Genomic DNA, 22,293 nt, shown 5'->3' with positions numbered 1-22,293 from the left:
CCTGCACACTATCTACTCAGCCCCAAAGGCCAGACAAAGTTAGCATATTACTAGTGAACAAGAGCCAGACATTTAATCCCAGGGGTTGGTGGAGAAACCAAAACAAAGCTAAAAGGAGAGTGAATCTGTGACTTACATTTGCCAGGTCACCAGAAACAAAACTTCAAATGAATGCTATTGTTGCTCCCCGGCTGCTGGTGTTAATAATCAATGGCAGACTCAGCACAGCTGAGATGTCTTCAAAATAAATTAAATTTAGAGTCCTGAAAAGTTGGCTAATAATCTAAACATATGAATAAGCTAGAATTAAAAGTCCTTTATTATTTATTATGATTTTCACACTCAAAAACTAAATCCTGATTGGTGCATTGAAGCATGTGACATCATATTTTTTCCAACCGAAGGGCCTTTAAAGTTAATAGAGTCTTGGTATTTCTTTTACATTAACTAAATGTGTTAATGTGTTCTGTTTACAAAATATGTTCCCTTGTAAACAGTGTAAAAATGTCTCCTAAGGTTACTAAAACAAGGATACCTGTTTCCTCACTCTCTGAAAACAGCCGAAGTTAACTTAATAGGACTAGGCAGTAAAATCTCATTAAAAGCAACTCCATTCTGCTAGTTATGTATCAGCTAGTGCATCCCTGTTCCTGGTTGAGTTGGAAGAAAATAACCTTCCTTGTATTTACAAAATGAGCGAAAAGGACGGACATATCAGACAAACACAACCTTGCTCGGGGGAGCGCACATACAGTCGACCTGGTCCTTCAAATTCCTGTTACGTGCTTTTTTCACCTGGCAAGTGTCTCCTCAGGGTAGGTGATGGGGGTCATGAGCGGAGGATGGTGGGCCTGATGCGAAAGCAGAAGCCTCGGGGAAAAACTATGACAACCAACAACATCATCATCATCATCATCATCATCATCATCATTACATCTTCATCTGTAGGCCCCCCATTGTGTGTAACCATAGCGACAATCGGAGTGAGATGAGGCCACTCACCCTCGAGGTTGGTGCAGTGCCAGGGTCACTGCAGTGGCCTTCAAACTGCCTGTCTACACCGTTATATGGAAAACTTACCTGTAAGAGGAATTTCTTAAGACCTTCTTATCTAACACCTTGAACCTATAACTGATTATGTCAGTTGATTGCTGTATTTTGGGGTGGATTTGTGGATTTCCAAGCATGTGAGTTTGGAGTTGTTCTGGTGGACAAATTATACTACGACAACACTCACACAATAACATGATTGACAGATCATTCAATTGCAGATTAATTATATACCGATTTTCTGCAATTAGCTATTATTGGCCAATAATATTGGCACGATGATCAGTCAGGCTCTACTTTTAACATACTTTTGTGGATATTTTTTCCCATATGAATCACATCTAATATTGTTTTTTTTTTGTAGAATGACATTACAGATGTACATGAGATCATCCAGTCACTGTCTGGATTTCTGGTGAATTAGGTTTTCCTAGCAACAATGCAATGTGAAAAATTATCATTGACTTGATTCAGTTTCATCTACTTTTGAGCCCTCTCCATTTTATTAGTGCATCATACATACATAAAAAATGCTAAAATTGAAAATGCATCTTATCTTTTCCTTTTGGCCGTCCACACTAAGCCAACATTTTTGAGACCAAGCTTTTTCAAAAACAGTCTACAATGTCATTAATAAGTAGTTCTATTCGGTGTATTTTATTTGGGAAAACCAATAAGCCTGGTCTAGAGTTATGTGGCAAGAATGTTAAGAAGACAACTTTCTGTCCCTTGTCACCACTGTTGGGCAAGCTAGTAAAACTGTAATCAATTACCCATTACACATTACGCATTGAAAAGTTAATTACATTACATTACTAATTAGTCAGCAGCAAAAGTAACATCACTGATTACTTTACATTTCTTACGTCAATGGCACCATTAAACAACTCCAAATCCTCCACATTGATATCTTTTTTATCGCATGTTTTGAATTTAAGCACATGCAGAAATAGAAAATAAGACTTTGTGGTTTTAACAGGTAGGTAGTGCTACAATTTGTAGGAATTTACTGACCATTCGGTAGCAGCTAGCTTAACCTCTGTGACTACACGTAGCTCTCCAGAAGTCCCGACTTCAGCTGTGCTGTTCAGACAAACAAAACAAGGTGACCCCTGAATGTTGGCCTACCCATGGCTAATGTTAGCAAGACAGCTAAGAACACACAAGATGTGATTAAGACAACTTTGGAATTACTGGGAGTTGCATTTCTCTGTTGTTGTTCTACATTCTGAATCCAGACCCTTTGCATTCCAGAGCTGTATTATATTGAATCCAAATAATAATGTGCTTACTTCAGAAGCAAAGTTGTGTTTGTCTGTATTAATGCAACCTAATAGTGGTTATTTAGTTATAGAAGGCTGAACCGGAAGAACAAAAACCACGACGACACTAACTGCTAACTGTAGTGAGACAGCAGACAAGTCAATCCATCAAATTTCTGTAAAGCATGCCCATCGCTGCCTGTAACCCTCTCTGTAATTTCTCCTTAAAGAAGTTAATACAGATCATCATATATAGCCCATGATTTATTAGCTATATATACACGTGTTGTCATAAACATGCATTTATGTAAATTTTCTCAGTTAACTTTGTAATTATAAAATGGTGACTTTAATGAACAGAGAAGGAAAAGATGTAAAGGAGAGCAACTAAATCGTGAGTGAAGCTGCATTAAATGCATTAGATGTTCTATTTTTTAAATTAGGAGTAATGTTGACATAGTCTGATTGTTACAACGAGTGGCTGTGGCTCAGGAGGAAGAGCGGAATGTCTGTTAATTGGAAGATTGGCAGTTTGATCCCCGGCTGAACTGCAAATTGCTCCTGATGACTGTTCCATCGGTGTGTAAATGAGTGTGAAAGTTAGTTTCTGCTTTGAGTGGTCGAAAGACTAGAAAGGCGCTATACAGATCATTTGCCATTAAAATCAGTGCATCTATATTTCATGATTACTTTACCATTACCCATGAATGACATAATCCATTAACATTAATATTCAAATTGTAAGTTGTATTTTATATATAATTATTTAACACGGTGTGTGTTAAATGGTGTAGTTGAGAATGAGAATACAAGTGTGTGTACTCCACTTTGAATGAATCTCTATCTCATATATTTTTCAAAAAGTGAACAAATTTTTTTAAAAGCAACTCCATGAAAACATTTAAAATGAGGCTACCAATAAAACAAGAATGTGAGACATTCAAAAGTCTGGAAATGTGGTGCTGGAGTTAGAGGCACACACCAAGTAAGGTCACCTTTGGCATCTGGGTGTGACTCATTCATCAACAGGGGAAAGGTTAGAATACATGCTTCTGTGAAAGTGCACGTCATGCATGATCATTCTTCACTCTAGGCTGAATGGTGTGCATCCCATCCTGTATTTAGTCAACATGTCACATCTCATCTTTGTGTGTGTGTGTCTCACCCATGTGGGCTTCGCATGAGAACACAGTGTGACTCTGTGAATGTGGACTCAATATTGTATGTCCACGTCTGCGCTCGCGCCACATGAATGCAGGATATATGTGCATGTTTGTGAAAGTATATCCATCCACTACCCCTTCACAGACCTCAGGCTTCTGTGTCAGAGGAGCCATGATCACGGAGAACACCTCATGTTTTTGTGTGTCGCATCAGACAGCAGCAAATCTCAGATGACATAGAGGCACAGAAGAAATAAGTCCATGAAACATTAAGCAGAAGCTTCCCTGAAGGAGACTGTTATTCATATACATACATCTCCAACCAAAGGCTTATCAAATGTGGCATGTCTGCTGCCGCTTTTTGAATGTCTGCTTCAGCCCTACTCACCGGGCTTAATCACAAGCACATGGGAATGGGACTTCTGCGACTGTGAGCTTAGTAAGGGTAAGGCATGGCCGAATTGATTCCAAGTGGCTGCCAACGTCTTATCGGCCTCTTGCTAAGCACTTTGCTAAACGGCCCTGTCAGAATGCCATTGTAGCTCAACCATGAAGAAGATTTAACTGCTCCTAAATCACAGCTACAAGTGTGTTTACTGTGATGTCCAACACTGGAAGGAAGTACAGGAAATTGGGTCGCAGAAATATAATGAGTGGTGTAGTTTAAAGAAAAAGAAGGAAATGAGCAATAACAGTCATGAAGACAGTGGAGGGAGGGGAAGGGAGAATCTATGACAGAAATTGTAAATCCGCATTTAATGCCGCGGTCTCAAATGGTATCCGCAGAACATCAAAGAACCCCCCTACTCCCCTCTCACTAAAATCTAAGAAAGCAAAGCACTAGAGGATTATTCCCATCCAATCACATACGCTCACACTGACAGGATCCTCCACTCCTTGCTAACAGACCCCCTCCCACACCGAGACACACATAGAAGTATGCGTGGTGAGAGGAAAAGAGGAGAGCTAAAGGAAGGTTAAGAGCATTCAGGAAAATTATATATCTAAAGGTGTAAGTTGATCCATTACTAGATTTAGGGATATGTGGAGAGAGTGAAATAATGAAGAAACTAGATAGATGGAAAAAGAAAGTGAGGGTTAAAGTGTTTGCCCTTTTAAAGGACAGATGAGCATTCAGGCCCAATGAGAACTGGCACTTGAAAAGCTTTACCTACCTACACACAAAAGAACGAACACACACACACACACACACACACGTGTGAATCATGTCTTCTTAGTGACCAGTTCAGTCTCACGGCATCTGAAACATCATTATTCTTACAGAGAAAAACACTGTGAATGTCAGATTGTTCAGATTAATGTTAGACAGAAAAGGTGGGTAAACGTTTCAATTGGTTACTTAAAAACAATGCTAAGAGTGAACAGCAATGCTAGTGGTTCATGATGAAAATGCTAACGTGCTGATGTCATCCATCCATTCATCCATCGTCAACAGCTTATCCTGCGTACAGGGTCGCGGGGGGGGGGGGGGCTGCAGCCAATCCCAGCTGACATCAAGCGCAAGGCGGGGTACACCCTGGACAGGTAACGTGCTGATGTTTAGCAGATAAAATGTTGTTTCCCCCAATCATGAGAAAATACCAATCTGTCCCCCACTTAACATACAGTAGAAATATGTTAAATATGTCCTCCATTTATGAACCCTGTCAATGGATCTGTCAAACTCGGGTCAAGATGTGATGGTGCCAGTTAAAAATGTTCCGACTTCAGAAATATTCTTAATGAATCTAGTGTTACATCACAAACACACAGAGACTAGCAGCGCTGGACTGGTAATCTGGCATACAGGGCATCTTTCCCGGTGGTCCGACGCACCTCATAAATGGCAATATATAAAGGCCTATAAAGCCAGGGCTGCAGCCTATTTATTTATTTTCTAGGCTGACCAAATCGTATCTCTCTCTGGGCCGACCCCACCTCGCTGTCCTCTCCGCGTCTTGTGTCAGATGAAATGGTTCTGGCTCTGAGCCAAACGTCTGCGCTGAGAGGTGGCGGGCCATGTGAGGAGCAGGCGTGTGACAGGGAAGAGAGGAACAGAGTGAGCAGGAGGAGGATGTAGTTGAAGCTTTAAAACAGGGAAGCACAGGGAGGTAGTGAGTATGCCATGTCATGATGACGATGATGAATAATGATTAATTCAATTGACAATGATAATAGGACAAAATAACATATCTTTATGCTATCATAAAGTGTGACAGTCAGGTGCTGGTGCTCAGTCAGTCAGTCAGTGCCACATAGCGTAGCAATGTTAGTGTTGACTAAGCAGTGAATGACCTGGTCCATCTTATTACAATTATTAGGTTATGGGTTCCCTTGATAAAGATGCACGAAAAGTCTGTATAATAGGTTACATCTGTTACTCTATTGTGTTAAATGTATACCTGCTCGTTTATTAGCAAACAAAGTTGTCCTGTGTTTATTTTCAGGTATCTGGTAACTATTATGATAGGGTATGGATTGTTATTAATGAGTTGCCCTGCATCTAGCCTACCCCAGACCTTTTTCCACCTACAGTAATTGTAAACAACTGCTGTCTGGTATGCATGCACGTTCATGTGGTAGGTGCGAGCGCAAACTCCCCAAACAAGCACCTATCACATTCACAGGTTTATTACTCCTCTCTGAACATTAATATAAAACAGAAAGGTGTATGGAGATTTGGATACTTGAAATCTGTATGAACTGGAATAAAATGGAACAGCTCCATGCATTAATTGATTGTAGTATTTGGTCAATACCAGTATGGTATTGTTTAAATTTTACATCTTTTGCACATATTAGTCAAGGAATTCCAAACTTTCTGGATCTGTATTTATTATCACATTAATAACCTGTAACGATCTCTCCCTCTTTCTCCCTATGCCACTGTCGAGTCAAGCCGGACTGTTGAGGTAGCACTGGAGGTGAGAGACAGGGAGGAATAAGAAACTGTAGACTACTTGAGTATGGATATTGTAGACTCCCCAGTAACCTCTGATTAACAGGGAGTCATTGAAGAGAGAGTCAGTACACTGGTCCACGGGACTTACTACTCAGTGTTGTAGTGGTTTGGTGGAATAGTACAGTACACATATTTAAAGAGACCGAAAGGATGGTGCACTGGTGGGTGGTGTTCGACTGACCTTGGGGGCTGGTGAGTTCTGAGATCAATCAGAGGCTAAACAAAACACACAGGACCGGCTAGCTACCTTACAGCTACCGTCTGTACAGTTGCTACAGATAAAGTTGTACTTCTCATCAAGTAAACTGATCTTAATGTGTTACATTGGTGGAGTGCCCCTTAAATAAGAATTTGGGCCTTTCTGCCAAGACTCAGGACATAACTTCTTCCATTTTTGATTGGAATCAGGCATGAGTATAGTGCAGACATCTGTATACCAAAATAAAAACATGTAGATAGAACAGCATACTGAGAATATTCAGTCCATACAGACCTCAGATAAAAACAGAGTGCCTGGGAAAAGAGGATTGCAGCCCTGCATTTACAGATAATCTTCGGAACGAGGCAGGGCAAAGAGAAACCTAGGAATTCTGTTAACAAAATGAAGGGTAAAAAAGAGCATCAGGCACGCTTATCTCTGAAAGGCTCCTGCTACCCAACCGGGTCAGATGAATAAAGAGGTTTTAACCTAATTTCTCACATCCACCACTGCTCTGACCGGGCCTGACCACAGGGAGTGAGAGACAGTGTGTGTGTATAAAAGTAATGGAATTAATCCAGTTTTTCGAAAAACACAGCTGGAGCAATACGATAAATACTTTTGGTTGAGGATGCAAATCAAAAGATGCTGTCTTCAAACACATTTCCAGTCCCACTTTCCAATGTACGCTACAAAACAGAGAGCACATTTGGACAGAATATTCCTTGTTTTGGAGTCTAAGTACATTTTAATAACAGAATACAAGCAGGATAATAAGGACAGCTGTTTAGTGGCTCCATTGAGGCAAGAACGGAGACAAAAGCAAATGAGTTGGCATGGTGGAGAGCAGTATTAGACCTTGAACTAATTTACTTCCATCCTGAGTAATGACTCATCACATGGAAAATCATAGTGATGGTAGATAAAATCATACAATGGTGGTTTAACCAAAGATTACACTGCCCCCTGCTGGACAAAACAACAAATTACTTACATAAGAGAGGTTACTGTAGTTCAGTTTTCTGTTACCTGCAGACCTAGGTTCTGTGTGTGTGTCTGTGTGTTTTATTTTAGCGTGTCCAGTTTCAACTGTAAGATATTTATACCCCTTTTAAAGGTTGAAGAGATTTGCAAAATGTCAGCCACATTGCTGTTCTTTTTTTTTTCATCGTTGACCCAGTAGTGTCTCAGATTTGTATGTAATACTAAACTCTTAACTGGAATCAACGGTAGTGCTCATATTTCCATAAATTAAACCCACTGCATCTGGTACTCAATAACACACAAACATAAAATTATGCAGATACTATCTGACGAATCTAGTCAACAACAACCATACCTCTGTTCTTGTTACCTTTCAATTCCACTGTGTTATCTCACAGAGGAAATTCTCTCTTGTGACTGGGAGGGGAACATTATTCTCCTCAGGTGCTCAGGGTCAGTTACAGAACAACACTCCTGAGTCTGGGAGGAGGGGCTCATTGGACTACTCAAGGTACTTCAGTGAAGTGGATGCATGCAGCTCTAATGTCTGAGCACAAATCCATCCTGGCCCTTAATTAATATTTTCTCTTGATAGCATTTGCAGCATCACTTAGAATTATAATTCCTGAGTAGGAAAGTGTAGAAAAGTCAAATTTCATGTGTAGAATGACTGTATTATTGTAATATTGTTATTATTGAACACTACAGCAACTTGAGGGGAGAACTTGGTATTTTAAAGCTGAGGTCCGTCAAAGACAGAAGGTAGACGCAGAAATGGCATTTCTGATGACTATTTATGTTCAATCTCTAGTTCATAGTGAGCGATGCTTGATACTAACTTTTCCTGTTTTCGCAACTATTGGCTCACATCTTTCATTTACTGCTACATAGTGAAAATGACGGCAATCACTTCTATACACCATATTTAGACCTCGACCAGTTCTCAGTTTTTAATGACCAATTTGTGAGCGTATAACATACAAAGTAGTTCACTGTAAACTTTTGATGAATAATTTGGATGATGGATAGATCAAGTTGCAATGTCTCGTCACTTTTATGTAACATGATGCATTAAATTGTATATTGTTACATATTGCATAAAACAATTATTGTGGCCATTCAGCAACCATCAAAACTTGGCTTAGTATTTAACACAACCACCCGGCCTTTCGTGTACAAAAGATTTTATTGTTTTACTTTACTGTTTTTAATGTACAGTACTGTGAACTTGCACTAGTGTTTTGCTCTGCATAGTGTAAACACATTTGGTAAATGTGTCTTGATTATCATATTTTTGTAACACACAAACTGTTTATTCCAACAACTACATGAATTTGAATGCAGTTGATGATATATTAATCTGTTTTCTTAGCAATAATTGAAGTATCATTTTGAGGTTTAGTGGACCCTGCAATTTAACTTTTTACAGCACCAGTCACAGTGCACATGTCCATGTTGTGTGCAGCCTTTCACGTTCACTGGATCAATAAATAATGAGACCGTAGTATAATGGTTGCTTTTGTATGAGTTTTGTAGCTCTATTTCTTCACTTTCAAAATAAAAATCCTAGGATGTGTTGATGTGTGTTCTGCACTTTATACACTACAATTTCGTTTCTGTACTGTTATTTTGAAGGTGACCCAAGTCCTGTGCTTGTCCTTGAAATTTTGAGGCAAGGTCAGAATTGAATTTTTATGAAATAAAAACAAGGTACAGATATAAAAAAAAAAAAAAAGGTTTTAAAAATGAAGTTATTCACAAAAAGAGATGCTGTTTGCAGGGTTAGTGTAAAATAACTAATGAATCATTTTTTTCATTAGTTCCAAAAAGAGAAAAACTTTAATGGAAAGCTGGGAAGACATTTCTTTAATTTGAAGTATAACAAATATAAACATCTGACAAGAACTGAATAGACAGCATGAACTGAAAACAAAACAAGGGATTATGCGAAGGGATTGTCTCATGTGAAAGCTTCAAGCTGCCTGTGGCTACAGAAATTCACATCTACTGTCTTTTGGAAAGAGTTCAGCAGTTAGTGAGAAGGAGTGGAAATGTCAAATGTCAAACAGGACCTGAGAGGGCAACATTTATCCCAAATGTCCCGGAGCTTTGCTCCGTTTTCCTGTTCATGATGGGGGCTTGTGTGGTAGAGATGGGCAATAATTCGCTCTTGTCCCTCCGTGGCGCCTGAAGCAAGTCCACCACTGCACAATTGGGCTTAGGACGCCTGCGTCTTAATGCCCGTTTCTCCGCCCGTGTCTTGGGTGGAGGGACGCCTTCACAGATTCGACTACAAGCAGTGGTGATGCCACAGAAGGTAGGGTCATCAGAGTGTGAAGATCCCTCCGAGCTGCCCTCTGATGGCGAGTCTCTAAACATAGGTTGAAGTAACCTTTTCGCAAGGGGTGTAGGGTTTGTGTTAACAGGTACACCATTACATACAACAGCTCCATTACACAGCTCAGGGGGAGCATGAAAAGAAGGTTTCAGTGTCTCCACTTTCTCCATAGGTTTCATCTTACGGCGTCTCCTCTGTGGGGGGAAAAATTTCAACAACTTTTAATCAATTACAACCAGTATTTTAAACAGATATATTACACTAATGTTCTGCACTCTAATAAATTGGTCTTTACACACCTTTCTGTTGGCTGGACAAAGACTATGTGTCTCCTCTGAGTGCAGCATTTCTGGGCCTGTGATCAAAACAATGAGTTTAATTTCTACCAAGATAAGGAATGGTTCAATTCTGGACTGATTAGCTATTATTCAACATATACTGAATGTGAAAATCCATAAAACAGATTAGTATCATTACCCCGACAGCACTTGTGTACTAGAACCATACCTTCAGTGGTGTCTAACTGGAATGACTCGGAGTGTATGAGTGGATATGATGCACTTCTCTTCAAGCCCGTTTCGTCACCAAACGAGAACTGCCTGTTAGGGAAACAGTAATGGTTGGGGGGACAGCCTGCATGTAGCACCTTTATTAAGACTTGAATCACGGCTGTGTCATCACTTAAGATTCCAGCTGCGATGTTCTTGATGAATGATTGTATCAATAAACTGGCTTAATGAGTAAAAGCTATTCAAGGCATTGTAACCACTGCCCATTAGCTGTAATTGCCCATTTGGTGAAGCCACTCAGTGCTTCTTCACATCTACCCTCTCATCTAGAGCTTTTTCTTTGCCATCACAGATCCATCTTAGCATTTCAATTTTACTCTACTGAATCTTGTTAAGAAGATAGTATTTCTCCATGGTAATATTTGTTGTATTTGTTTTAGCAGAAAGTAAAAACTATATAATTGTCATGGTACCTTTCAGAACAGCAGTAGGTGTAGCTCTTAGCTATGGGTGGCTCTGGTTCTGCATTTGGAGGAACAGTGGTGATGCGGCGCTGGTTGGCACACAGCAGCAGGACAAGACACAGACACAACACCAGAGACAGCAGCAGGTAGTTCTGCCTGTCTGACACCTGGGACGCCAATGATTATATCATTAGTAAAACAGCAGTAATGTCTGATGTGGCCAAATAAGAGGCAGAAAAATACAATGAATAAAATGAGTCTAACTGAAACAATTACATAGGTAAATATTCAGAAGTGGAATCAACACACTGAGTAGCCTAAAAGAGATTTCTCAAACTGGAGCAGTACATCCTAATGACTTGGTCCTGGGAAAATACTAAATATACTCGGTTTGATATCAGGCTGGAAAAAAAACTCAGCTTTGTATCTACCTCATTCTGCAGCTGGCAGACTCTGACAGACAGGTTGAGAACCACCTGAGTCACATTCTCTAGCTGGCCCTGCAGCAACTGAATGGACTCAGTCTGACGTTGGTCCTGTGGGTAACAAAGGACAACAATTCAAGCAACTACACACATGTGTTAGCAAACAGTTGCCTATTTAGAAATCCTGCAGATATGGAGCAACATTAGCATGCATTTAGAGTCACGTTTCTGGCCCCCAAATGAATGCAAGTCCAATAATCACGTCAAGAGCAGTGCGAGTGAACCAAAACAGCTGCGGGCCATGAAACCAAAACAAACAGCTGGAAAAGACTAAAACACCCTGTTGAGTTTAGGGAAAACTGCAGAGTCTGTTGCTCATTTTCTACAAGTTTGTCACTATCAGGGACGCTTATCACATTACACATAAATCATTTGACCGATTTGACAATTTTAAAAACATAAATTAGTGCAGATTAGTCAACTACACTTGAAGCAGCAGCTCAAACCAGTCACAATTTTCAATTGCATTTTATTTATGACAAAATGACAATCATAAAGTCAAACAAAAAGCATCTCTCTACATTGCAACTGTGTGGACTAACATTTGTGTGGACTAACATTCATTGCTCACCTGCTCCTCTGCTATTCTCGAGGTGTTCTGAAGTTTAATGATGGTTTTGTTGAAAGCCTTCTGCATCTCCTCCATCTGCTTTCGATACCTTCAATCAAAACATGAAAGTATATTATATACAGTGGGGGAAAAATTATTTGATCCCCTGCTGATTTTGTACATTTGCCCACTGACAAAGAAATTATCAGTCTATTATTTTAGTGGAAGGTTTATTTGAACAGTGAGAGACAGAATATCAAAAAACAAATAAAATCTGAAAAACACATGTCAAAAATGTTATAAATTGATTTGCATTTTAATGAGTGAAATAAGTATTTGACCCCTCTGCAAAACATGACTCAGTACTTGGTGGAGAAACCATTGTTGGCAATCAGAAGTCAGATGTTTCTTGTAGTTGGCCACCAGGTTTGCACACATCTCAGGAGGGATGTTGTCCCGCTCCTCTTTGCAGATCTTCTCTTAAGTCATTAAGGTTTTGAGGACGACATCTGGCAACTCAAACCTTCAGCTCCCTCCACAGATTTTTTTATGGGATTAAGGTCTGGAGACTGGCTAGGCCACTCCAAGACCTTAATGTGCTTCTTCTTGAGCCATTCCTTTGTTGCCTTGGCCGTGTGTTTTGGGTCACTGTCCTGCTGGAATACCCATCCACAACCCATTTTCAATACCCTAGCTGAGCGAAGAGGGATCTCCCCCAAGATTTGACGTCCATCGTCCCTTTGATGCAGTGAAGTTGTCCTGTTCCCTTAGCATAAAAACACCCCCAAAGCATAATGTTTCCACCTCCATGTTTGATGGTGGGGATGGTATTCTTGGGGTCATAGGCAGCAGGAACGTTGCCTTCTCCAAACACGGCGAATTGAGTTGATGCCAAAGAGCTCGATTTTGGTCTCATCTGACCACAACACTTTCATCCAGTTCTCCTCTGAATCATTCAGATGTTCACTGGCAAACTTCAGACAGGCCTGTACATGTGCTTTCTTGAGCAGGGGGACCTTGCGGGCGCTGCAGGATGTCAGTCCTTCACGGCGTAGTGTGTTACCGATTGTTTTCTTGGTGCCTATGTTCCCAGCTGCCTAGAGATCATTGACAAGATCCTCCCATGTAGTTCTGGACTGATTCCTCATCGTTCTCACGATCATTGCAACTCCACGAGGTGAGATCTTGCATGGAGCCCCAGACCTAGGGAGATTGACAGTTCTTTTGTGTTTCTTCCATTTGCGAATATTCGCACCAACTGTTGTCACCTTAACACCAAGCTGCTTGCCGATGGTCTTGTAGCCCATTCCAGCATTGTGTAGGTCTACAATCTTGTCCCTGACATCCTTAGACAGCTATTTGGTTTTGGCCATGGTGGAGACTTTGGAATCTGATTGATTGCTTGCTTCTGTGGACAGGTGTCTTTTATAGGAGGTAACAAAAGTGATTAGGAGCACTCCCTGTAAGAGTGTGCTCCTAATCTCAGCTCGTTACCTGTATAAGATACCTGGGAGGCAGAGATCTTTCTGATTGAGAGGGGGTCAAATACTTATTTCACTCACTAAAATGCAAATCAATTTATAAAATTTTTGACAGGCATTTATCTGGATTTTTTTGTTGTTATTCTGTCTCTCACTGTTCAAACAAACCTACCACTAAAATTATAGACTGATAATTTCTTTGTCAGTGGGCAAACGTAGAAAATCAGCAGGGGATCAAATCATTTTTCCCCCACTGTAATATCACCAAAGGTGAGTAGTAACAAGTTACATTTACTCCGTTACATGTACTCAAGTAACTTTTTGGAGTAAATTGTACTTGCCAAAGCAGTTTTAATACATCATACCTTTTCTCTTACTTGAGTAGATTTTTAAAGAATAGTTTTTAAATTACTTTTACTCCATTACATTTGGATACATTCACTGCCCTACGTCACTACTTATTTATTTATCATTTTATGCACTGATGATCTGTTAGGAGGCTGGTGGTCAGCTGGTCCCACATGACTCTATGGCAGTATGGCTTTCAAACAGCAGCTAACATTTAAAGATGAAAATTTAGTGCAGGTTATCTACTCAGGTGAAGATGACTTATCATTCAGCACAAATAAATACAAGTGTGTATACGCTTTTTTACTAACACCTGAGGACAACCATCAGTGGCTCAAATAATTCCAGTCCACATCCACATGAAATAAAATACTTTGGGAAAAAGACCCAGTGTTTTCTTTCTTTATTTTAAAACTTTCTAGTTACTCGCTACTCAAGTATTTTTTTCAGTAAATACCTTTGTACTCTAATTCAAGTAGTCATTTTGATGACCTTTTACTTCGACTCACAAAGGACAACAATCTTATTCAGTTTTTTTCCCTGGAGCACAGGTGTGTGCCCCTGTTTCTCACCTCTGGCTAAGCTGCTCCAGGTAGCGTCCGCTGAGTGACATGTTCATCTCTAGGGCCTTGATGCGGTTATTGAGTCTCATGAACACAGACTCCTTCTGGCTGGAGCCATGCACCGGGTTCCCGTTCTGCTCTGTACCATTGGGGGGCTCTGCATAGATGTCTGAGAGTGACGGCGAGGAAGAAAAAGCCGGAGGCAACTGAACATTGCCACCTGCCGATATAGAGAGGTCTTCTCCAAAATCCTCTATTTTACTTTCTGTGAACATGTGACCACCAGAGGGCTCAAGTTCTGTAACGGTGTCTGCAGCAGGGTTGGCTACTTCAGTGGAAGTAGTACCACTTTCAGGTACAGCTGGTGGGTCAGGGTGATGTTCTAAATGAGAGGAGGTGGTGGGATGAAGAATTTGGGCTTGATCTGTCTTTTCTGGGGTATTTATTTCTAGTTGAGAAACATCAACTTTAGGCTTCTCTTCTGTTGGCGCCACTGAGGCATCGTCCACCGTGGCACTGACACTGGGTTGTACATAGATGGAGCTATTGGGAGAAGCTGACGGCTCAATGTGCTTCTCTTCAGCCACCATATCCTGGCTCTTTTCTGGCCTCAGCTCCCTCGCTGGTTCCTCAGAAGACAGCTGTAGTGTCTCCACAATAGGGGTAGGTTTGGCAGAGGCAGTGGGTTTGGGGAGGTTCAAGGTTTGACTGGGCTCCAGCAAAGGAGGTTCGGACATGGACTCTTCATGAGATTCTACTGCGCTCCCAGGAGGCTGTGGGGTTTCTGACGGGCTGGCTCCGCTCTCTGGCTCTTGTTCAGAAGCTTGTTCCTTTTCATGGGGCTGATGTACCTCGCTGTGGTGCTGCTGAGGTTCAGGGCAGGAAGAGGGGGACAGGGGTAGGTGCCAGGTGGGTGTCTGGATGGGAGGAATCATTTGCTTTCTGCCTGTAGACTGGCATTTCCTTTTTTTGGACAGCAAGGACGAACACCGCCAATGGAGATACTCCTCGAGCGAAGTTGCGCAAGAGCAAGAGGAAAAATATGATGGAAGCAGTGAACAGTAGTTTTGAATGTCTTCTTGCTCATGCTGATCCCTTTTCTCTTTTCCTTCATCCAGCTCCTCCTCCTTATCCAAAAGGATAATTGTAGAGCTGATATGTTCTTCCTCATCTTTCTCTAAAGGAATGACAATTTTTTCCTCGACTTGGGGGAGCACTTGATTGCTTGTATCAGCGGTAGGTGTCTCTGGCACAGGGGTGTCTGAGGAGGGGGCTATAGTTGGAGTGACATCAGGGTCTACTAAAATCTCTTCATCTTCAGACATAAGACTAGAGAGGGAGAAGGACAACATAGTACATATTAAAAACAGAAAGCTTTACTGTATTTAAGGCAATAAAAGTTTAAAGTGCGTGAATAAATCCAAAATTGTAATCCTAACCCTGGGTTGTCAGTGCGTATGTGTAGGCGTAGCGTGTGAAGTGGCAGAAGAGGAACACATACTGAGGAGATGGAGCCCCAGCTTCACTGGTGTTGTGCCAAGTTGTCCGCACCTCGCGGAACTTTTGGATACTTTATCACCATTGATGAACCACACAAAGAATATTACATAGTTTTTAAATAGCCGGCTACTTGAAATAGACCCACGAGGAACCGCAACGTGCATGCAGTTGTCAGCAGCATGGCCTGTACGCAAAACTCTGCACAAGACCAGTGAATGGCGAGCGAGCGAGCCAGAGAGAAAAGGGTCTTAGCTGGAAATTTACAGTGTAAGTTGAATTAATAGAGACTGCAGCTCTGCAGCTTGTCAAGATTAAAGCTGAGCCACCCTGTGTAAACCCCGCCCCGCCGTGCACAAAAACACACATAATTCGACTATAGGCAGGAATTGACGATTCTGATTAGACTATGTAAATCCTTAGTAGGGGACAGCCCTAGTCTGATTATACTTAATAAAACACATTACAAGAAATTGACTTCACATAGGTCATATTTACCCAATTTCCTCCCTTCCAAAAAGAATAAATAAAGTTATAATTGGTCAATAATATGAAATAAAGTCAGTCCATAAAGCTAATGTTCAGATCTGAAAAACATGATAGAGTCAAGGTTTTTTAAAGGTCAATTTACAATTATATAAGACTCATGAGAGGTACTCACACTGGAGTAAGGTCTGTGGTGGTAGTTTGAGTGGTGCTTTCCAGCTGGGGTGACGGCTCAGTCATGTTTACTCCCTGTGATGAAAGGTTGCCTACAAAACATAAATGAGAAAAATAACATCAAACACACAAATTATTAGAATTTACAAAAGTCATCATATTGTCAACAACTAAAATGTTGGACAAATAAGATACTGACTAAACAAACATACAAAAAGTTGTGAGATAAACTGGATGCTGTGTTGTTCATACCTTGCATCTCTGGGCTTCCACCAAGAACATTGACGGCAATATTATTCACCATGTTCAAAATTACATCTGAAGAGAAAATGTAAACACCAGAGTCACATGTTAATACAGTAATCTACGTTTGGACTGTAGTCATATTCATGCAGTAGAAATCCATGTTTGCCATACTTACCCGTTGCTGATCCAATCAGATTCTTGGATAACTTGACTTCACCAGGTGTATATCCAGGAGGATAATCTGTAGGGAGCAGTTAATAACACACATCAATCTCAAAACTAGTAGTATATTATATTATCCTCACAACTGATAAACTGTACCAAATAGGTTGTTCTGAGTGTGTCTTCCATGTTGTATTGCTTTTTCAATACTTGTATCACAGGTGGAGAAAAATTCCAACTGTATTTAATTTATCATGTTCTCAGCTCTTACCCAAGTCATCATCCTGATCATCTGGTCTTCCTAGGGGATCAGCTATCTCCTCGTACTCTTCTACCATGCTTGTGCCAAACACCCTGGAAAAGTACATTAACATTGTTCTATAATCAGGCTCAGGTAACAGTGAAATCTAATCAACCTTATTCAAAAGAGATCTATTCTCAAGTCTTTGACAGCCTGCAGGGTTCAGAGAGCTGCACTAAAGGCCTACAACACACATAGTAGAGAAGATCTGAAATTGCTCCAGAAAAAACAGGCGGCATATAGCTTGCTACTTCCTAAATTATTGTTAACAGTGGTAGCATGTTGCGACATAAGTGTTGGTTTTAAACATTTCTGCCACAAGCTTCAGCCAATTTTGTCTTTACATTTAGCAGAAGTGGAAAGAACAGCTGCTACCATGTGCATTAGTTCTCTTTGCTCCCATCAAAGGCTTGATAGCGTGGTGAGGGGTTAGGGCAAGCTGACCATGACCAGCTGCCAAATATTACATAGTATCATTTGACACCATCTAGAGCTCATGCAGTATGCAAGATAGATGACATGTGCTATGTAAGAAAAACTTGACATTGCCAGAATATTACATACCTTATGAGACTGAGGGGACAGAAATGTTCAGAGCCGAAGTGAGAGACCAGCTCTACCTACAAAAATGCAAAAATATTACGATATTATGAAGAAAATGTGTGCTGTATTATAGACTACGCAAAGCAACTCTCTCAGCAGTGGTTGTGTTATTTACAAACAGCAATTTTTGATTTTGTTTTCTTGTAAAATCAATACAGTGGCTTAAAATGAAACACAGAGCGACTGATTGGTAAATGTGAGTGAATCTGAAAGGAACATCTCAGTATAGGGTAAGTTCGATTGTTTCATATACAATGCTTGATTTTTTTTAAGTGACACCTGGCAGGTATCATTTCGTGGGTTATCAAATGTTCATTATGGGTGACATGAATGTGCTCATTTTACAATGGGTTAGCAGCTAGCACAGCAAGTTAGATCTGATTTTGTCTAGAGTTGATCACACCACTTAGATAAAAGAAAGACACAAAATACATTGTATACTGTTTAGCTCATTCAACCACAGACCACTACAAGAAAAGCAGGCCAACCTTTATGTACTTGGTGAACATCTGAAGCAAGAGAAAAGGGAAAAAAGAGAAAACAATTAAGGAGATGTACACATGCAATCAAAACAAGACTTCTAGATTGGCCTAGTCATGTTTCACGTTTGAGCAATCTGCTGGTGCTCTTATCCAGGATGAATAATATGAGCAATGATGACACCGTTACATGCAAAGGTCAAGATCTCCTACAATACAGTCTTCTCATTCTACAGACCATAGATTTCGTGACTGTAAGGAAAAGGAAGAATAAAAGTGAACGAGCTGAAACTTCCATTCAAAGAGATTAGTGTACAGAAACAACTACGTGTTAAATGCTCTCTTGCACTAGGAGATGACAGCGATTCCTCTGCACTACTTTAGCACGGAATGTGGCAGTGTGTGCTCACCTTCACATATTTAGCATAAAGATGCTCGTCTAATGGGAAGCTCTGGACTGTGCGTTCATCCCGCGCGTGAAAAGTCCCCAGCTTCAGCCACTTGTTTGTGGGATATCTACAAGAGTTGATTTACACAACAAAGTCCTGTGACCCACAAGATTTCTGACAAAATGTCAGCCTTTATTGAGGATCCCAGCTTGGCATCATTGAAAATTAAGGTTTTGATCATTAAAATCTGATTTCATATATCTGATGTCTTCTATAATGACACACACTCAAGTTCACTCAAGTTGTTCCAACAAAATTACCCTAATATGTTTCAAAATAATGGAAAGAATATTAACATTAGTAATATACTGGCAGATAGTTTTTTTTTTTTTTAAAACATAGTTTCACTTAAGATAATCCATAAATATACCACTATTGTATTTATGTGTAATGTGTATGGCAGCTGCAGTGCAGACCTATCACTGATGGAGACAAGAAAGTCTTTTGGAGTAGAAGAGAAGAGCTCGAAGTTAGCAATGTCCAACTGCTTCACCTGGATGGGCTCACAGAGCTCAATGATAAACCTAGGCGAGAACGAGAAATTAAGCTTCAAAAAAAGTGGTTTCAGGTGGCGATGAAAAGACATTTTTTAGGTTGCATCTGTGGACACAATGCAGGAGATGCGTGAATACTACATACCAGATTTTATTACTACAGGGGTTCAGCATGTACAAGTCCATGTTCTCCATCAATATGGCTGAAGTGCTCTGTATTGAACAAATTCACCGATCAACATGCGCCTGTATATCATGATGTCAACATGTATGTGGTAGGATTTTGTATTATAGATACACTACCTTTGCTTCTGGGTTAGCACCAAGGATCTTAGCTCCACACTCCACTGAGGCATAGTTATTAAAGTTCTTTTGGACCTTCTTTACTGTATGAGGAGCTCCATTGTTAGAAGTATGAGTAGACTGAGCTGTTGAGGGAAATAATATAACAAAGAGTTTTATACTCATATTCATATTCTGGTATATGGTTTCAGACATATACCAGAATATGTTGTGATCTGGATCATCAAGCTTAACACAACTTTATAAGCAGGATAAACTTAAACATAATCTTACTCTTTTCTTTCTCCACCTCCATCATCTTCCGCTTCCACTCATCAAAAGTGGGGATGTCCTCTGGGTCTTTGCTGCTCACACTGGAATCTGTGTCTGTGGTAACAGGGGAGCTCAGGTCCTGTCAAAGATAATGAGAAAATGAGAGCTGGGACAACTCCTTTGGTAGAGAGAGGAAAATAGTTCACATGGTATCAGAGTTCCTTACTTGCTCTTTCAGCATGTGTGATGTGTTGGCCTCCAGATGCTGTGTGCTGTGACCAGTAGGAGAACCCAGAGGGGGCTCAGTGTGGATTTTAGTACCTGCAGTGTGAGCATTGGAAGTGTTCTCCAGAACAACTGGAGGACTGCTGGTCAAGGGGGGGAAAAGCATTGTTGCCTTGTTTAAGATAGTCAGACACAACAAAGAGAAGTGTTGTTTTTTCATATTTTATCTCACTGAGTAGGACAGAAGATTAACCATACCCACCTATCACTGTCGTATGGGTTGATCTCTTCTTCTTCACAGTCAGCTGGAGGCAGGTCAGAATCAGTGACCTCGGGGGCAGCTACGTCAGATGCCTCATCTGAAACACTGAAATGAAACAACAATCCATGTTACACTTTTGCAACCCTTTCATTTGCAGGGAGACATCAAAGAAAAAGAGAATGTAGATCACGATTTCTGTAACAACACAATAATGAGATACAACAAAGCAAGCATGTTTACAGATAACAGCTTAAATTAACAGAACAATTAATATCATCTTGCCTATTTGGGATGTTTTCTTGAAGGTAAAGGTTGTTGTGGTTGTCTTTAAGCTCAGCAGCAAAACCAGTGACAGGGTCAGAGGAAGGTAGCAGGGAGGCTGAGACCTGGTTTTGAGTGGTGGAGGTCTCAGGATGTTGCTTTTCTGCGCTCTGCTCAGACTCTGGCTCAGGTTGTGAAATTCCTTTGTCTGCCTCCAACTCCACCTCTACAGTGGCCTCCTCCACTTCAAAGGCCTGATGGATAAACAGAGAGATCTTTGAGCTGTCGAGGGAAATATTAAAACATTTGGCCCATTAGCCAGAGTTGGATTGACCAACCAAACACTTAAAGCTTTAAATGTTCCAGTAATGATCAATAAAAGGAACTGGATGGTATGATGCATGTCACAGCTTATCCAAGCCTGAAACTGTTAGGGGAAACCAAACGTTAGAAATCTTCGTTTAAACGTCTTTGAAATGCTTACCTGCATGCACTGAAACGCCACAGCACATAATCCATTCCTAGTATGATGTTTGTTTTTGAGAATGTGGCTAATCTAATTTATATAAATGGCTCAACTATACTGTACCTCTGAATATTGTTTTTTGTCCACCTCCTGTGCTGTTTGCTCCTCTTTTTGCAGATCATCCTCTATTAACTGCTCATTTTCAGACAGGGACTGAGCAGGTAAGACCCAGCTTTCCTCAACCTAGAGAAAGAACACACACACACACTCTATTTACAGGCCCATACAGATGCTGTTGTGCAAATGCTGTTAATTCCATACATGTCTAGCATGGCAGGCTCTCCATGTGGTTATATTGGCTAAATAAATAAGTGTATGGTCACATGAGTGATTTCATACAGCAACCTGTGAATTTTGCTACATGTATGTGTATGTGACAATAAAGTTTCTTGTTCTTCTTAAACCTATGCGCAATGAGGTAGGTTGTACTATGGTAGTAAACAGTTGATGCTACCTTGCGATGATGGCCCTTTACCCCTGACTCCTCCTCCGAACCGTCGTCCTGTGAGGACACGGGCCTCTGGGTCTCCTGGTGCGTCTCCGTGCAACCAACATTGCAACTAGGGTACCTACAAGACAAAGGGAAAGACACCCAATGTCATAATACCATTGAGTCAATTTGTCTGAATATGGGTCACTTGTTAATGCATTGGTGAAAAAAGTCCTGGTATATGGAAAAGAAGCACAAGTATAGGGCTATTCTTAAACTCTTTGACTGCAGTGAGTCATACACAGAGGACGCTGCAGGCTAATGTTCTAGTGTGACGCATTGTATAAGTCCCAGTGGCCTGTACCCCAATGTAGGCAATTTATCTTATCTTTCTGCAGAGTCAGAGAATGCTGTCAAAGTTAAGATACACCTCAAGCATACTGCTCAACCAGAAGAAAAATAAAACTTGCCTTATTTTTAAATGTTATTTATTTATATTTAAATATGTTGTATTTTTGTATGTTGTCTAAAACCTTCAGTATCTGTCACCTATACCAACCTATTTAAGAAAGTTAAAATAAAGAATGAATGGCATGCACTTTTTTGCTTTCATAATTTTTATTGTTATTAGAGTAAAGTATTGTTGTATAGATGTTAAAATCCTATTATTTTGTTTAAAAACACCTGAGTTCTGCTGTGTGACAAATGGTCAGGGTCACAGTGACTGTCCTCACTCCTGGCAGGATAATTAGCAGAAACAAGGCTTTAAATAACTGCAATAATAA

At 40.5% G+C, this 22,293-nt stretch overlaps 1 protein-coding gene and 1 long non-coding RNA gene across 2 annotated transcripts in view; both read right to left on the bottom strand.

The window, feature by feature from the left end:
- Window positions 1-296: 296 nt before the first annotated feature.
- On the bottom strand, window positions 297-2,160 carry LOC123972862. The gene is made up of 3 exons (XR_006825489.1): window positions 2,065-2,160; window positions 1,003-1,080; window positions 297-882 (listed from the first exon to the last, which is right to left on the bottom strand). It is a non-coding gene; the product is annotated as an uncharacterized LOC123972862 (long non-coding RNA).
- A 7,298-nt stretch (window positions 2,161-9,458) lies between these two features.
- LOC123972354 (SUN domain-containing ossification factor-like) overlaps window positions 9,459-22,293 on the bottom strand; it is a 17,076-nt gene continuing 4,241 nt past the window's right edge. The window contains exons 5-24 of the mRNA XM_046051811.1: window positions 20,292-20,396; window positions 20,031-20,172; window positions 19,826-19,943; window positions 19,553-19,677; window positions 19,395-19,462; window positions 19,172-19,279; window positions 18,717-18,822; window positions 18,316-18,336; window positions 17,789-17,844; window positions 17,195-17,277; window positions 16,937-17,002; window positions 16,768-16,833; window positions 16,517-16,607; window positions 14,368-15,687; window positions 11,988-12,075; window positions 11,363-11,467; window positions 10,941-11,098; window positions 10,466-10,557; window positions 10,258-10,313; window positions 9,459-10,152 (exon numbers count right to left, since the gene is read on the bottom strand). Of these exons, the coding sequence (XP_045907767.1) occupies window positions 9,682-10,152; window positions 10,258-10,313; window positions 10,466-10,557; window positions 10,941-11,098; window positions 11,363-11,467; window positions 11,988-12,075; window positions 14,368-15,687; window positions 16,517-16,607; window positions 16,768-16,833; window positions 16,937-17,002; window positions 17,195-17,277; window positions 17,789-17,844; window positions 18,316-18,336; window positions 18,717-18,822; window positions 19,172-19,279; window positions 19,395-19,462; window positions 19,553-19,677; window positions 19,826-19,943; window positions 20,031-20,172; window positions 20,292-20,396 (3,445 nt within the window). The 3' untranslated portion in view covers window positions 9,459-9,681. The remainder of the gene's footprint in view (window positions 10,153-10,257; window positions 10,314-10,465; window positions 10,558-10,940; window positions 11,099-11,362; window positions 11,468-11,987; window positions 12,076-14,367; window positions 15,688-16,516; window positions 16,608-16,767; window positions 16,834-16,936; window positions 17,003-17,194; window positions 17,278-17,788; window positions 17,845-18,315; window positions 18,337-18,716; window positions 18,823-19,171; window positions 19,280-19,394; window positions 19,463-19,552; window positions 19,678-19,825; window positions 19,944-20,030; window positions 20,173-20,291; window positions 20,397-22,293) is intronic.

The sequence above is a fragment of the Micropterus dolomieu genome, linkage group LG06 (genome assembly GCF_021292245.1).
Source record: "Micropterus dolomieu isolate WLL.071019.BEF.003 ecotype Adirondacks linkage group LG06, ASM2129224v1, whole genome shotgun sequence".
Lineage (NCBI taxonomy): Eukaryota > Metazoa > Chordata > Actinopteri > Centrarchiformes > Centrarchidae > Micropterus > Micropterus dolomieu.
Note: the sequence above shows the minus strand (reverse complement) of the source record. Positions and strands in the feature narration are given on the sequence as shown.